This window comes from Lipotes vexillifer, unplaced genomic scaffold, assembly GCF_000442215.2.
Source record: "Lipotes vexillifer unplaced genomic scaffold, Lipotes_vexillifer_v1.1 scaffold40, whole genome shotgun sequence".
Lineage (NCBI taxonomy): Eukaryota > Metazoa > Chordata > Mammalia > Artiodactyla > Lipotidae > Lipotes > Lipotes vexillifer.
Window position 1 is genome coordinate 3,336,748 of NW_006771578.1, and position 18,040 is coordinate 3,354,787.

Genomic DNA, 18,040 nt, shown 5'->3' on the forward strand with positions numbered 1-18,040 from the left:
AGCCGGTGTCCCTGTGCCATGCGGCTGCTTCCCACTGGCTATCTACCTTACGTTTGTTAGTATATATATGTCCATCTCTCTCTCTCGCCCTATCACAGCTCACCCTTCCCCCTCCCCATATCCTCAAGTCTGTTCTCCAGTAGGTCTGTGTCTTTATGCCTGTTTTACCCCGGCAGGTGGATTCTTAACCACTTTGCCACCAGGGACGTCCCTAACTTTTAAATAATGACTATCAATCATCAAAACCTGATCCAGAATTATGCTTTTCTGATATGCACTTTGGAGACAGGAGGTACCTAAGCCATGTGGAAGAAGCTGGGTTCCATGCCCATCTAGCATAGAGATGCCAACTCAGGGTCTCACATGACCTTGGAAAGCTGTGGGGACCCGTGGAGCAGGAAGCCAGGGAGTTTGGATTCATTAAGTGCCATGCAAGACTTAGAACAACAAACAATTGCAACTAAGCGATTTACTATATTCTGCCATAAAAAGGAAGACTAAACTCTGTCACGTGAAAAGAGGAGATATTTCAGTTTGAAAGAAAAAACAACTTTGATGCTAGGAAGAAAAACAATGAAAATATTTTAGTATCTTTTATGTCTAATTTTGTAACCTAAAGAAAAGGAAAAAAATGCTCTTTACCCAGCTGGGTCTTCCATTACATTTTGTATCATGTGGTTTAAAGCATTATTTATGACATGTGTGTTCTTAAATTTTAAAACGCTGTGATGTCATACAACATCTGAAGCACAAAGAACATTAAGAAGTTTAGGTTAATGGTTAGTAATAGGGTATGCTTGGTTTGCTTCTCTTTCTGAGGATTTTTAATTTTGAAAATACACCCTAGGATGAGGAAAATGTAAAGCTAGGTTTCTAGGAAGAACATGACCATGCTTTACAATGCACAGTTCTCTGCATGGTCCAATAGCACATATTTGAGGTTCAAGAATTATGAAATTATAGAGCTTGGTATTATGTGGTCTGAGAACCAGAAGGTATTTTGAGCAGTGGAAGTTCTGAAGCAGATGAATATGCTGGCATTAGGACACCCAAAGAACCCAGACTGTTCTTCAACTCCTGATTTAAATCCTTCCATAGTAAAGATTTTTGCTTTTTTTGTTCAGTAGCAGCCCTCTACTGGAAGAAAAAGCAAAAGGGTCTTATCCTTCCAACCACAGCTGACCACACTTCACATTTTAATAATTTGAAGAAATCAAGGACATCCCTTGATTGTTAAAATTCACTGATACTAAACAGAGAAGAGGTGGAGCTAGATAAACTTTATTGTTTCAATGTAGTCACAAAATTTTCACACAGAAATTTAGTTTTCAAGCACCTTGTCTTTTAGATTGAAATATTGAATAGTAAGACCAGTGGTAGGCCTGCTGAATTGTCTTCAACAGAGTTCTACAGACAATTGAGGTTTTCTTAGTGAAGTAAGAAAGGAGTCATACACAAGGTATTTTCATAGAACTAAGTATAAAAATTCTATAAGGGATAAATCACTATTTTATCACACCATTTTTAGAGATCTTTTTGTTTTGGAAAATCTCAAATGTGCATAAAAGTAGTGAGAATAGTAAAAGAAACTCCCATATACTCATCATTCAACTTTATCGTCAGCATTATTAGCATTTTCCCGATATTCTTTCACTTTCATCTAACAGCCCCTTGTTTTGTTTTAAATACTTAAATTTTTTAGAGCAGTTTTAGATTCATAGCAAAATTGAGAAGAAGGTACAGAGAGTTCCCACATGTCCCCACACATGCGTAGTCTCCCCCCATTATCAACATCCCCCCACCAGAGTGGTACTCTTCTTGCAATTCATGAACCTACATTGACACATCATAATCCTCCAAAGTCCACAGCTTACATTAGGATTCTCCCCAGCCCTTTATTTTGCTGGAGTATTTTAAAGAAAATCCCATGTCACCGTATCTGTAAATACTTTGGTATATATAATATACATCTATATAGTAGGTACATACGCATACATATATATTATGTATTTTGTGTAATATAAACAAACAGGGTTTGGTGAAATAGCTCAGAGATTAGCTCTAACAGAAAGCTGCTTCCACCCCTAGGGCTGGAGGAGGTATGTTCTCAGAGCCTAGGGCCACAAACACCCAATGGGCCATGGAACCATGAGGGGAGCTATAGTGGACTGAACGATATGTTCAAGTCCTGAAACCCAATACTTGTGAATGTGACCTTATTAGGCAATAGGGAGCTTGCAAATGCAATCAAGTCAAGATGAGGTCATACTAGATTAGGGTTGGCCCTAAATCTGATGACTGGTATCTTTCTTTTAAAAAAAGAAAAAAAAGAGAGAGAGAAAGAGATTTGGATGCAGAGACACAGGGGAGACACATAGAGAAGAGGCCATGTGAAGACAGAGGCAGAGGTTGGAGTAATGCATCTACAAGCCAAGGAACATTGCTGACAGCCACCAGAAGTTAGGAGAGAAGCACAGAACAGAGGCTTCAGAAAGAACCAACTCTGCTGACACCTTGATTTTGGACTTCTGGTCTCCTGAACGGTGAGAGAAAAAATTTCAGCTGTTTAAGCCACTCATTCTGTGGTATTTTGTTAGCAGCCCTAGCAGGTTGATACAACAAGGGAGGCTGGGAGGTGAGACCCCTGAGATGCGGATCAGAGAAGGGCAAAGTCAGAGGACATATCTGAGAGCAAACATGTCGATGATCAGCATAACTGTTATGCCATTGTCCCCCCAACACAGTTCCCAGTAGTTCCTTGATACAATCTCATATCCAGAAATAAACTTTTATGTGTTAATTGTTGAGATTTGGGGGTTTCTTTATTACCCAGCCCAATTTAGCTTATCCTAAAATTGTTTATCAGCCTGTATGTATTACTGCTTGCTCCTAGTCAACTGCTATTCTAAAACATTTGTGCCTGCATTCATTTGTTCAGAACATTGAATAAGCACCTACTGTGTGTCAGAAATCACAGCCAGTTTGTAGGGGTACAATGACGAATAAGGTCCCTGCCACCTGCCTTCTTCCTCCCTCCAGCATGTCTTTATTGGGGTCTCCCATGCCAGTGCCTGGCATTGTGTTGGGGCTGTGGCCACAGTGGAGAGCCAAGGCAGATGTGGTCCCTGCCCCCATGGAACTTATCGTCTAGTGAGGAAGGCGAAATTTACCACGTGATTTTCCATTTGTGTGAAGTGATCCAGTGTGATCCAGTGATCTTCTGAGCTGGAGGAAACTAGGATTTCACACAGAAATGATTCTTGTGCTTTGTTTCCTGCCAAAATGGCAGGTTCTCTAGTTCTCAGGCTTACATGGTGTCATGGTATAACACCGAGCATTTAGTTCAGCTCTACTGCAATTGATAGTGAAACAGTCACTGTGCATCTGAAGGAAAAAATCCTTTCATCAACAGGATTCCTGATCTTCTTTTGTTTGAGGTCTCTTGTTTTTATCATAAATTAAATTCATAAATATTGAACCTTAGGATCCATAATCTGGTATAACATAAATATCGTCCTGTCGAAACAAGAATCTGATTGTTCTAATAATGACTACACACCCATAACAGAGGATATTATTCTTAAACAAAGAGCCATAATAGCTGAGAGAGAAAATTAAGTAATTGGTGTATTTGAAGGAAATAGAAAATACTTCCCGATGGAGGTTCGATTTGGAAATGGATCATGGCAGGTGTACAAAAGAAAATGAACTGTATGTGTTCACACAATGAGATTTTAAACATCTATAAACAACTTTCCAGAGAGTGAGAGATTTTACTAAAGAAGACTAAGAGATTATTAGAGAAGACCAAACAATATAATGTTAACAAAGAAAAAGCAAAATAAAGTCCACTAAACATATATTTGGTAAGTGGGGGAAATGTGGGAAACAGCAAGAAAAAGTTCTTGTGGTTATAAAGAGTGAAACAAGGGAGTAAAAGTCAAAGTTATTTTTAGTAGAACATAAAAGACTATAGTGGAAGTGCAAACTATCAGGTATAAAATTAGCTTAAAGGGTATATTGTACAACACTGGAAATATAGCCAATATTTTATAATGACTATAAATGGAATATAACTTTTAAAACTTGTGAATCACTGTATTGTACACCTGTAACCTATATAATATTGTATAATAGATCAACTATATATCTGTGTATTCATTCATCCTACAGGTAGAGAGAGAGAGAGAGAGAGAGGGAGAAGATAGGTAAACAGATAGATAGATAGGACATATTATGTCAAGTATTGTTCTAGGCACTGGGTACGCAGCAGTAAACAAAATAGACAGAACTCCCTGTCTTTATGGACATTACATTTTAGTGGATGAGAATGTCAATAAACAAAATAAGTAAAATATATAATATATTAAATGGTGGTGTTACAAACCACCCAAAAACTTTATAGCGTAAAATAATGACTTATAACTTCTCAGGATTCTGTGCTTTGACTGGCAGCTCTTTGCTGGTCTCACTCAGTGGCTGAATTCAGCTGGCGGGTTGGCAGACGGCTGAGCTCAGGTGGGAGAGCTGGAAGCCACTGGAAGTTTTCAGCAGAGGAATGCTATGGTGGATGGACGTTTTAACAGGATCATAGGCTGAAGTGGGCAAGGGTAAAAACAAAATCGATTTGGAGTCTATGGCAGTAGCTCTGATGAGAGGTCAGTTGAGGCCGTAAGAGGGTTTGTTCCTGAGTTGAATGTGGGGTGTGGCGGAAAGACAGAGGACAGGGTGAACTCTGGGGTTTGGGGCCTGAGTAACTGGAAGGATGAATTTCCCCTAAACTCAGATGAAAATCCTCTGGAGGGGCAGGTTTCAGGGAAGATGAGGAACTCAGTCTTGTACCTGTTCAATCTAAACTGCCTATGGGGCATCCAAATGGAGATCTTAATCTGCTGGATCTATGGGTCTGGAGCACAGGGGAGAGGCCTGGGCTGGAGATATTCATTGTCACCCTGCATATAAATGGCATGTAAAGCCGTGGGACTGGATGCAACACACTGGGGTGATAGCAGAGAGGAAGGCTGAGGACTGAGCCCTAGAGGCTGGGGGGAGGGAGAGAGGGCAGTGGGGAAGAAGGGAAGCCGGCAGAGGATGCTAACCTAGGAACCACGTGCTGAAAGGGTGTCCCGGAAGAGAGTGATCAGCTGTGACAAATGCTGCTGGTAGGCCAAGCGAGATAAGGATTGAAGAACTAACTGACTGTCGTTGACAGTTTTATTTATTGGTTTCTTTGTGAAGCTGAAAAGGAATATTAAATGGGATGAAAGATACTGATTTTACTTATAAAAGTGGGTACTTAAAAATGAGAAGTTATGCTATATATAAAGGAAAACCAACCAACCAACCAACCGAGTAACCTAGTAGCGTTGTCAGATGGGTGGCACACCAGCACTGATTCTTTGGGCAGATAAATGAATTCTGTTCAAGAGCTTTAATTCAGAATTTTTCCAAGGTCTAGTTTTTACTAGCAAATTTGACTTTGAAATATTTCTGTTGCTTAGCATGATCAAGGATATTTGAAATCAACTACTGTGTTGTGCGGGGGGCCGGGGGGGGGGTGGCGGCCAGGGAGACAAAGTTAATACAGTTCTGATTAATAGCAATGAAATATGCTATTTTAATAAAATACTGAAACAAAAAATGTTGCAATTTAAAGGTCACTAGGGAGCTTGGCAAGAGCAGTTTCAGTGGAGTGATGTGATGAAACCCTTATTAGAGTCAGTTCAATAGGGAATGGAAGGAGATGAATTGGAAGCAGGCAGCGTAAGCTTCTCTGTTGAGGAGTTTTGCTCTGGTGTGACCACTGGAGCGGGCAGTGGAGCGGCTTGAGAAGCCGGGGGTATTAGAAGCATCATTCCTGTGGATGACGAGATCACCAAGAATTATCCCAAGAGCAGTGATGGAGAGACCGACAGAGAGCCAGGAGCTAGCATCTTCATCCAACAAAGGGGAGTGGCAGTGTGAGGCCATTAGTGAGCAGCGGAGTCTAATGACATGAGAGTGCAAGCTGGGTGGTCTGAGGGAGGGAAGCAGCAACAGAGAGAAATGAAGACATCTCCCACATTGCCAGGTCCAGCGGTATGAGGGACCAGGAGGGTTGCCGAAGGAGCAGTGTTCTCGGGGGAGAAGCAGGTTTAAGCGAGAATAAGAAAGTGAAAGGAACTCTTGGAGAAGGGTGAGGATGGAGGATGTTTTTGGTGTGGATATCAGAGGGCACAGAGGAAGAGTTGCAGAAGTTGGGGAGGAGTGGGAGACGGAGGAATAAAAGGGAATTTAAAGAACTACTTTGGGGGCTTTGGTGGCGCAGTGGCTGGGAGTCCGCCTGCCGATGAAGGGGACACGGGTTTGACCCCTGGTCCGCGAAGATCCCACGTGCCGCGGAGCGGCTGGGCCCGTGAGCCATGGCCGCTGAGCCTGCGCGTCCGGAGCCTGTGCTCCGCAACGGGAGAGGCCACGACAGTGAGAGGCTCGCGTACCGCAAAAAAAAAAAAAAGAACCACTTCGGATTAGATTTCAGAGAATGCGAGGTGCCTGGGAAAGCCTGGGTTTCTTGTGCTGACTAGGGATGAAGAGCAGGGTGAGATTGACCGTCTCAAAGCAGATGATGGTGGTCAGACTCTTGAGTTTTCCAGGCAGGGAGGGGTGCATGCAGGGTGCTGGAGCTGGAGCTCCCACTGGACCACTGTGGCCAGAGTTGAGAAAGGTCTCATGTGGAGACCTTGGGCCCCTCCCACCTGGCCCACGGAGGAGGAGCTGGCAGGGGGTTGGTCTGACCTGAGCTGGGTGGGCCTGGAGTATTCACATGGTTAGACGATGGGTTTGAGGGTGTGGAGACCTCATAAGGACTTTAAGAGGAAACTCCTTTGACTTTGCATCTGCCTAAAGGACCTAACAGCAGGGCTGTGGAGGAGTTGGGGGGACTTCAGCATTCCTAAGCTTTATTAGGTATCTGTATGCACTCATAAAACCTCAATTCCGGGCCATCTGTCCAACAGAAACCCAACACTACAGCCTCGGGGCTGTCAAGGGCTATTTGAGCCATAAGGTCTGGGAAAGACGCACATCCATATCTTTATCCCTAAGGAGATCTAAGCCTGTTAGAAAAGTTCAGAGTTAGTGTTGTTCAGTTTAGAGTTCAGTGAAGAATTTCAGGCTACCCTAAAATTTCCATCTTATAATAGGGGGCAGCTCTAAGATTTTGTACATTTAAAACCCTGAGAAACATTCTAGAAAAGAGTTGGAAAGAATGAAACGTTTGCTCTTTTAAAAAATCACTTCTTGCTTTACTTATTTCTTCTGCATTTTGCTAAACTTCTTGAAAATGTAGCCCTTCTAATGAACTCCAAGGAGCTTTCTCAGATTACCTCCACAGGGGACCAGAACAAGATGAGAAAACACAATTATTTTGATTTGAGTGCTTTCTTGAAGAGCTGAACAATAAGACAAATGGAACAACAATTAATGCATTTTCCACTTAGTAGCAAATGTAAAAGGGTGTTGGCTGTGATCTTAAATAATAATATCCCTTTCTCTTTTCTAAATTTATTTATTTATTTATTGGCTGTGTTTTGGTCTTCGTTGCTGCGCACGGGCTTTCTTTAGTTGTGGCGAGCGGGAGCTACTCTTCGTTGCGGTGCTCAGGCTTCTCATTGTTGTGGCTTCTCTTTTTGCAGAGCACGGGCTCTAGGTGCACAGGCTTCAGTAGTTGTGGCACGTGGGCTCAGTAGTTGTGGCTCTTGGGCTCTAGAGTGCAGGCTCAGTAGTTGTGGCGTACGGGCTTAGTTGCTCCGTGGCATGTGGGATCTTCCCGGACCAGGGCTCGAACCCGTGTCCCCTGCATTGGCAGGTGGATTCCTAACCACTGTGCAACCAGGGAAGTCCCCATTTCTCTTTTTACATGTGGCTTTATTTTACATAGAGTAAAATGTATAGATTTTAAATGTACAGTTTGAAGAGTTTTGACAAATGTATAAACTCGTAACCATCACCCAAGTCAACTTATAGAACATTTCTATCCCCACTGAAAATTTTCTTATGCCTTTTCCAGTCAATAGCCCTGCTGAGAAGCTACCATTCTTCTGATTTCTAACACTGCAGTTTAGTTTTGCCCGTTCTTGAACTTTGTAGAAACAGAATCATGTAGTTAACTACCCTTTTATGACTGGATTCTTTTGCTCAACACAATGTTTTGACATTCATCCATATTGTAGCATGTGTCAGTTTTTCCTTTTTTTTTTTCTGCTATTCAATTCATTCCATTCTATGAATAGAACATTATTCTTCTGTTGATGGACATTTGGGTTGTTTCCAGTTTGGTGCTAGTATAAGTATGAAAAAAGCTCCTTTAATTCATCTATGTCTTTTTGTGGACAAATGTTTTCATTTTTCTTGGGCAAATACCTAGGAATAGAATTGCTGGGTCATAGGATAGATGCATACTTAACTTTTTATGATACTGCTTTCTGTTTTCCAAAATGGCTGTTCCATGTTTGATTTCCACCAGCCATGTAGGAGAATTTCAGAGCCTTCACATCTTCACCAAGACATGGTGTTATCAGTCTTTTAAACTTGAGCTGTTCTACAGGGTGCGTGGAGGTATTTCATGGCAATTTTAACTTGCATTTCTGATGAGGAATGTTAGGTGTATTTTCATGTGCTGACTGCCTATTTGTATATCTTCTTTTTCGAAGTATCTTTTCAATTATTTTGCCCAATATCCAGCTCCTTAATTAAGCTTTTGTTGATAATATGGCCTCATCAGGCAGTATTCTGTTGACTGATCATATTTTTTAGTAGAGAAGCTGAATGTTTTGCAGGAAGGCAGTGAAGGCAGAAATAAGATAGCTAGGTAAGAGCATTAGATTTATATCTTTCCAAACACTTTAAATTTCTCAGGATGACTGTAGAAGTAACCATTTTTATTTGTAAAAGATTCCATGCGCTATTTCAGTTCAAAGTTTCAAAATACAAAGACCAATTACTCTATAATCTCTGCATAAAATTAGTTAGGGAAAATATATAAAAGTGGTGTTACAGCCTGTATAACATGATTTTTTATAGAGTTATATTTTTGAGACATACAATTTTATTAAAGGACTATACAAATTTGTGTCATAATGGACATGTACTAAAGTCTCATTAAATTTTTTTGCTTTACAAGTCAGCATATCTAAAAACATAAACACACAGGCTTCCCTGGTGGTGCAGTGGTTAAGAATCCACCTGCCAATGCAGGGGACACGGGTTCGAGCCCTGGTCTGGGAAGATCCCACAGGCTGCAGAGCAACTAAGCCCGTGCGCCACAACTACTGAGCCTGCGCTCTAGAGCCCACGAGCCACAACTACTGAGCCCACAAGCCACAACTACTGAAGCCCACGCGCCTAGAGCCTGTGCTCTGCGACAAGAGAAGCCACCGCAATGAGAAGCCCGCACACTGCAACGAAGAGCAGCCCCTGCTCGCCACAACTAGAGAAAACCCTGTGTGCAGCAACGAAGACCCAACACAGCCAAAAATAAATAAATTTATAAACAAGACGACAACAACAACAAAAACATAAACACAAATATGTCATTTCAGAGAGAAAATGATCTCTAAGATCCTTTCCAATTCTAAGAGTCTGTGAGAACAAGTCTCAGATCTGCCTCCCTGAAGGCAAGGGACTTGAGATATTTATGGGATGAATGAGCAGAGTGGTCTTAGGCATGGAGAAAGGTGACTTGAGGTAGAGAAACAGTGAGGTAGTCAGTGTTCTGTGCAGGTGTATCTGGGTTACATGCTTCTTCGTGGGATGCATGATCAAAAATGGAGGTGCTTAGCATGGTCTGAGGGTGGAGTTTTTGGCCCTCTAACATCAAAAGGTCATTTATGGGACACCCGTGCAGGCCCGGTTTTGAGATCGGTGATCTCAACCAGTCTTATCTGGCTCAAACTGGACAAGAGCTGACTCCAATTTCCTAAAAAACAACTTAAGCCCCCGTTACTAGCAACCCATAGGTCAGAGGTGTTATCTATAGGGGTGGTTAATGACTCTTGTGATAGATTACCTAGGCTGTGTGAAGCTTGGTGGGTAGGCAATTAAGGAAAAAACACTAAAGCGAGCTTAACCAGTAAAGGCCGGTTACAAGCAGAGGGTTTTTTAACAAGGTGTTCCCTTGTTTGCTGTTCTGTAAGACAAGCTCAAGAATTTCTGTTAGTCACCAGCTTCTGTGAACCCTATGGGGCATGGTTTCACATGTAGCAATTGTTAAAACAAACAAACAAAAAACAAAGCCTGACGCGCAGGCTCAGCGGCCATGGCTCACAGGCCCAGCCGCTCCGCGGCATGTGGGATCCTCCCGGACTGGGGCACGAACCCGCGTCCCCTACATCGGCAGGTGGACTCTCAACCACTGCGCCACCAGGGAAGCCCGAGAATGAGATTTGAAGATGAAGATGTCAAGAGCAGAAAGGAGCGAGTCTGGTTCCTGATGGCACTGCCAACCATTGTACTAGCCCTGGACTTCCTACCCTAGGCTTCTTATTGTGTGAGACAATTGTCCTCTATCTTTGTAAGTCGGTGTGGTCAATTTTTCTGTTATTTGCTGCCAAATGTATTTGCCAGCTGATTCACTAGTGTTTAAAAGAAGATACCAGACCAAACATGAAATTAACTCTTTATATTTTGCACCATTATGTTTACTGAACCTGGCTTCATTAAGGATGTAAGTTTTTCAAGGAACTCCAAGTATTGAGACATAATCATACTTCTACATGAACAGAAGGGCTTAACATTTTTCACCGTTATTTACTAAGGGAACCAAATTTCAAAACATTGATAAATCTAGTAATAACCTGCTTCAGTATTGTTTGAGCATTCATGAAAAATGTACCAAACACTTTAATACATTATTTTTTTTTAACCAATGATCTTGTCATATGCACCTACTCTTTTATTTATTTATTTATTCATTCATTCATTTATTTTTGGCTGCATTGGGTCTTTGCTGCTGTGTGCGGGCTTTCTCTAGTTGTAGCATGCGGGCTTCTCATTGTGGTGGCTTCTCTTGTTGAGAAGCATGGGCTCTATGTGCGTGGGCTTCAGTAGTTGTGGCACATGGGCTCAGTAATTGTGGCGCACGGGCTTAGTTGCTCCGTGGCATGTGGGGTCTTCCCAGACCAGGGCTCGAATCCGTGTCCCCTTCATTGGCAGGCGGATTCTTAACCACTGCACCACCAGGGAAGTCTGTGATTCACAGTTTTTTTGTTTGTTTTTGTTTTGCGTACGCGGGCCTCTCACTGTTGTGGCCTCTCCCGCTGCGGAGCACAGGCTCCGGACGCGCAGGCTCAGCGGCCATGGCTCACGGGCCCAGCCGCTCCGCGGCATGTGGGATCTTCCTGGACCGGGGCATGAGCCCGTGTCCCCTGCGTCAGCAGTAGGACTCTCAACCACTGTGCCACCAGGGAAGCCCTAATTATTATATTTTTAATATTTTTATGTATTCGCATTCCTTAGATTCAAAGAGATTCAGATTGGCAAACTCTGAAACTGCAGAAGTGAATGGTTAAGATTTTGGTTTTTTAAATGCATAGCAGTAGCCTCTATTATGGAAAAATTCATGGGTTCATAAATTGTGGTTCACAAATTGTTCCTTGATAACTTCCACTGAATGTGAGTTGGTTTGATAAAATTTAAGTATTTTCTTACACTTATGTTTCTAGGTAATAAAGTTAAGATTTTATTACCACCAATGAAAGAGCAAATGAATATTTTTTCAAATTAACCAAAAGCATTCACTTGACAAATTAGCTTATTAAGTTGAAGGTTGTGCATAAAATTGCAATAATGACAATTCAAATGAGGTCAACAGAATAAACCGTTTATTAAAACATCATGTGATAAAATAAACTTTTTGATCCAATGCTACAACGGTAAACATTTTCCCCTCATTAACATTCCACCTAAAACACAGTTAAATTACAACGCAATATGACCAGATCTTGAAAATACTTCTGTCCTTTACCACTCAGTAATTGAACAGTGAGGTGAGCGCAGACGTAGGTTTTCTTGATGAGTCAGAGACAGAGGATGATAACGCAGAACACCACTGAAATCTCATACAACCAAAGGTTAAATTTTATTTACCCTGTTCACTGGTCCAAACTTAAAATTCTCATAATATCAAATAAAGATTTCATGAATCATCCCCCTCCCTGCCAAAAATAAATATTAGGAACAGATTAAGGATAAGAGTTGGGTTTTAAACTGCACTTTATTTGTTACTATAACATTGTTTTTCTTTTTTAAACTGATCAACCATAAGCATGCAAAAAGTTCTCTTCTGAACGGAATTGCTTCCATAGCTCCTTGGATATCAGTAGGTAAATTATAAACGTCGTTCAATTTCTAGTTCTCTCCTTTATAGCACTTATAAGCAGTGTGTGAGACACATACCACAGAGGTAGGAAAGACCATCTTTAATAAATTATCTTCTTAATTGTAGAGAATTTCTGCAAATAAAACTGAAAAAGGCTAACCCATGCCTCTGATGAGTCCCAAAAGACCGCAGATCCACCGCCTCCGATTCAAAGAATTAGCCCCCTGGAGAGTACTAGCCTTTGTAGGGCACCTGATAAGAAGATCCACCAGGGCTCCGAACAACTGCACAAAGAACACCTTCCACTGCTCTCATTTGCCGATTCTTTGGACCACCCAGTCCTGCTGGCAGAGAGGGCAGCGATTGTTCTGTTTCACCCACAGGGACATGCAGCAGTTATGGAAGGAATGATTACATTCTCCCCAGACGACTGAAAGAAAAAAAAGAATATCTGACATTACATATTTCAATTTAAATTACCGAGCTCAAAATTCTAGCTTATTTTAATTTAGATTATGTAATAATTAGGGTTCATAATCTTGAATAAAGATGGTTAACTGGTCAAAATAATTTTTTCTAGCTATAAAGAAATGGAACCTTACATATGTAAATTACACTTAAGAAATGAGATACACCACTGTGCTTGGGAACTTTCCATCACTGCTTAGAATCTGTGGGTGCTGTGGTGGCCCCCAGTTCCTACATAGCTCCACATGATGTCTTTCTCAAGTTAGGAGATTAAAAGACTTTAGTCTTCTTTAGATCCCAGACTACCTCAGTCAGGCACTGACCCTGGAGACCTGTGGGTCTTTATTTTCCTGAAAAATGTCCTCCTGATTTTTATTTAGCAAGATATAATGAATTTTAAATGTTTTTAGCTCATAGCAGGCTATTATAAACAGGTGACATGCTTCTAAACATTATTAGTTGTACCTCTAATGAGTTGTTTTCTGGAAGTGGTGAGGATCTGTGTTAAGTCATCCACAGGCAGTGCAATTCCTCACGTGACAAACAGAATGGAATTTTCAAAGTGGCTGGCTTTGAAAGAGAGGTCTCTTTCAAGAAAAGGGTCTCTCTATGATCAAATAAAGCTGGCCTACACCTCACAATTCCCAAATGAAAAATTTTAAAACAAACAGAATCGAAGAAAAAATTTTAACCAAGGGAAATCACCCATAATCTGGGATACAATCTCAAACACGGGCTTCATTTATCCCTTGCTTGACCAACTGAGCTGTAACAGAACAATAAAAGAAATAGGAAAAAAAAAACAGGAAACAAACCTTTTTGTGAAAATTGGTTGTAGGGGTAGGAAGCTAGGGGACTCATTCTAAGTCTTTTGGGAGGAAGAAACAGGATTTTATCAAAACTACATAAATCATTAAGAAGCTGTATGTAAACCACACAAACACCAAGGTAACCTTTCATTTCAGGAAAATCTTTAAACACTTTTATATAGCAATCTAGAAGTGATGACCTCAAGAACTGGGATATAAAAACCTTTGAGTTGCTTAAATATTTGGCCTAAGACAACTTCTGTAGTCCCAGATGTAAATAAAATTTAACAAACTTTCTATAAACTACATCCAAAAAAAATCTTGAGATTTAGAATTGTTTTTACCTTAGTAGAAAAGTTAAATACCGGATCATAAAAGAATATTGAATACTGAAATGCTTTGTTAGAAGAAAATCCTGACTGACCAAAACTAACCTGTAACGTACTCAAAACTTGAAGGATGTTTTGGCAAATTCCTTATTTTATACTCTTCTTAATAGAAAAGAATTATTTCTTTTTTGATTATTAAAATGTTTACCATGCCCATGTCTAGAATATATAACCAATTCTCTTCAATTAAAGCAACTGAAGGACTTACAGATTAATTCCATTAAGACCATTTGAGAACCAATACATTTTATATTAATAATGGATCACTGCTTTACAGTTTATTTTTGTGTATTGATAAAGTCAATCTTAATTGCAAATTCAAACATCCCCACTGAGAGAAAACCTTCAGTTGAAAAAGCAAGAGAACAAAATTACAACATACCAACACAATCCTCTTGTTTGTTTTCAGCTTGACATCTAAGACAGGCATCTAAAAGTAAACAAATAGCAATTCTCATTCTGATGCTCAGAATGCCATTTTTAAAACCCATACAGTTCAAAGTCAAATAATGGCCCAAAGGGTTAGAGATGTAGATTAAAAGACTCATACTATTAATTTCTCATCTGAACATAACTGCTTAAAGATGAATAAAGTACAAGGCACTCTACTAATTTACTTATGACCACGAGCAATTTCACAAGGGTTACTGACCCTCTATTTTTACAAGCTCTGATGAAAAGAACTCGGATGTAACCACCAGAGAAAAATATGCTATACTCCACTATATTAGGAGTTATAAGCTCACTGGGCATGTTCACACAGATCAACCTTATAAGTAGTTTATTTTCAAGACATCCTTTTAAATAAGCCATGCATATATATTGTATTTGCTTACACACAGATAGAAACTCTAGAATGATATCCAAGAAACTAATAATAAAGTTTACCTGGGAGGGGATGGAACGGGAAGGAGTTTTCACTGTGTACTTTCTCAAGTTTTTAAGTTATGTGACTGTATAATCTCTATAAAAATTAAATGTAAAAAACTCCTAAATACTAGGTTCTCTTGTTTTCTTTTTAAGGAAATGCTCCCTCTGAGCCCAAAGCATTTACCCGACAACAGTAAAATATTTTAATAAATTACCTGGGAGAAAACATGAGGAACGGGAACCAGAAGGGTATACTAGAAGTTTTCAAAATTGAATCTGTACTACTATTTGTTTGATGAAGGAGGTAATATAGAATATTTTAGGAACCAATGACATGGACTCATTCACTGGCTGAAAGGAGTCAAAGTCGGGTAAAAGGAAGTTCAAACCAACAGAAAAAAATAGTTTTTAACATAAATTGGAGGAAAATAATTCTGTAAAAATAGAAACACAGTGGAGCTGAAGCCTGCTTCTCTTCTTACACTGGATTGTGCTCAGGCATTTGTTTGCTCCTCTCTGCATGCTCTCACCCTTAAGAAAACACACCACCCTGGCCTCTTCAGTGTGGATTAAAAACAACCACCGCCTCCTGAGGCCTTCTTCAATTCCACAATTACTGAGTATCTACTCTGTGCAAAGAGTAATGCACTGCCGACACCAAAATGACCAAGTCTGAGTCCCTGGTCTCACCAGTAAATGGCGAGGTAGATAAGCAAACAACTAAATATCATAAGGATCATGATATAAGGGTGAAGACATGGCTCTGGTTCTGTGTAATCACAGAATTAGAGTTCATGGTCCCAACTGTCTCTTTTACAAATTAGGAAAACAAGGCTCCAAACAGTTAGCTCAAACGTCCACGTTAACACACAGCTGTGGAAGGTTACTCTGGCTCTTCATAACTTGACAGCACTAGCAAACCTAGTCGCCTCTTCCTCACCAGTGCTTGCTCGCTGTGCCATCTGCTCCTTTCGGAATGAAGGGGGGAGAGTGGAAACCCAGGAAGAGAGTGTTAACTACATCAGAGTGGGCTGGCAGGCAAATCTTAGATCCAGAAGTCATAACCGATCATTTAGGCGTGTGAGATGAATTCCAAATATAAAGGACATGGGATTAAGTGGGCTCTTTGTATAATCTAGAAGTCTCTGAATTATGCTTATAGCTTGGATTTAGATTCATTATCAAAAACTGACCTAAATGGATAAAAATGACTAACGCTGCAGATAAAGGAAAACATTTTCTTTTGATGATGTTCCTAATATCTAAAACAGCACATTTCTAAAGAGTATAGTAACACCTTTCAGAATGATGCTAAAAAACAAACTTCCTTCTGCTATCACCTGACCACTAAGTGGATTTTAACACCTCATAAACAAAATACAGAGGTCTAGTCTAGAATACTTTCCTGAACCCAAAGCACAGCTGTTGTAAATCTGTAACATTAATCCACAGTAGCAGAATACTTGCTATAATTAGAAAGTTAATGTGAACCCTGAGTCATTTACAGCCCATACTTTGACTTACTTTAAATATCCCAGGAAAGTTTATTTCTTGCAAAATTGCAACCATTATTTTAAACTTTGCATTTCTGTTTACTATTTTAAAATTTTTCTTCGGGGAGAAAAATAAAATGCTCTTTTAGGAAATTCTTTTTTTTAAACTAAAGGAAATTTAGGGGATAAAATTTTTAACGGTTTGTCGTACAAAAGAACAAAAATCGCCTGGATAAGTTAAAAATGTCACTCAAACTGGAAATTATGATTCGAGTTTTTAAGAAAGGGGAAGGACAAGGGAGCTGTACTGCAGGCCAATAAACTAGGTACTTTTAAAACTTGATACACAACATAAGCGGATCACATCTGAAATCAAGTTCTTTTAAAAGTAAAAAATGTTTGAATCCCATGGTTGTAAATTCTCTTTAAAACAAATCCTTATGAATAAAAAACATAAGAGCATACTACAGAGACAGTAAATTGCGAAATCGCTTGATTCTGGTAGGTTTCAATTTTCATTCCTCAAGAAGGGAGAGCAATTTTTAAGTTATTTTCTCCAATTCTCTCATTTTTCAGAGCAAGACACAAAGCTTTCAAACTGTAGAAACCTCAGTGTTCTCCAACTACCTTCAAGAAACAACATTTAAGGGCTTCCCTGGTGGCGCAGTGGTTGACAGTCCGCTTGCTGATGCAGGGAACACGGGTTCGTGCCCCGGTCCGGGTAGATCCCACATGCCGCGGAGCGGCTGGGCCCGTGAGCCATGGCTGCTGAGCCTGCGCGTCTGGAGCCTGTGCTCCGCAACGGGAGAGGCCACAGCAGTGAGAGGCCCGCGTACCACACACACACACACACACACACACACACACACACAAACCCCAAAACAACAACATTTAAGATGCTCTTAAATGCAGGAGCTTTAAATGCCCTATTTAAAAACATAACGTGCGTTTCAAGAGCACCTCTTTTTCAAGGTGGTCGGAGATCTTAAAACATAAACCACATAAAACATAACGAGATGAAGCTGTTCTGAAAGGTTTCGCTTGGTTCAATATTTTTATTAAAAATATCATAGAAAGAAGTAACAGTTATTTGTAAGAGGGTTTTCCATAAAGGTTTGACTTCAGGGCACTGTCTTCTCCAAGAAATGGCATCCTATGATAGGAAGGGACCAGGAAGGAGATGAAGTTTTATGTTTCTGAATAAAAGGGCTTACATTCTTCCCGTTCAAGCCAAGCGAGTGCTATCTGACCAGTCTCGAATCATCCAGCTTTAAAAGCCAGCAGAACAGTAGCCCATCCAGAAAGGCAACGGCTAGGAACATTTTTCTTCCCTGCGCCTCCTCAGAGCACGACTAGAGGTCGTTTTTGTGGAAGATGACTCCAGAGCATCACTTTGTTGTGTGTGACCAGAACCACTTTAGTGACCCGCTGGCTCAGGGCCTCGACCCTGACCTCTCGGCGATCTGCTTTTTGAAAAGGGTGCCGTAGCTGGCCACACAAACGGAAGTGGTTCCTCCCAGCTCCCATCAAATCGCCTACTTTTATTGTCGTGATCACACCCATCATTACCTGAATTTACCTTGTTTAACTGCACTGCTTACCACCCATTTCTCTCCCCAGAATACCAGTCCCCAGCGCTGGGCGCCTGCTGAAGAT

General features: G+C 40.6%; 1 protein-coding gene across 3 annotated transcripts in view; it reads right to left on the reverse strand.

Moving 5' to 3' along the window:
- Positions 1–11,836: 11,836 nt before the first annotated feature.
- The window catches only part of RNF7 (ring finger protein 7), a 6,759-nt gene continuing 555 nt past the window's right edge, over positions 11,837–18,040 (reverse strand). The window contains exons 2-3 of one of the 3 annotated variants that reach the window (XM_007446961.1): positions 14,404–14,451; positions 11,837–12,785 (exon numbers count right to left, since the gene is read on the reverse strand). In XM_007446961.1, coding sequence (XP_007447023.1) covers positions 12,667–12,785; positions 14,404–14,451 — 167 coding nt within the window. In that variant the 3' untranslated portion in view covers positions 11,837–12,666. The remainder of the gene's footprint in view (positions 12,786–14,403; positions 14,452–18,040) is intronic. The other 2 variants (XM_007446963.1, XM_007446962.1) reach the window with 2 other exon arrangements.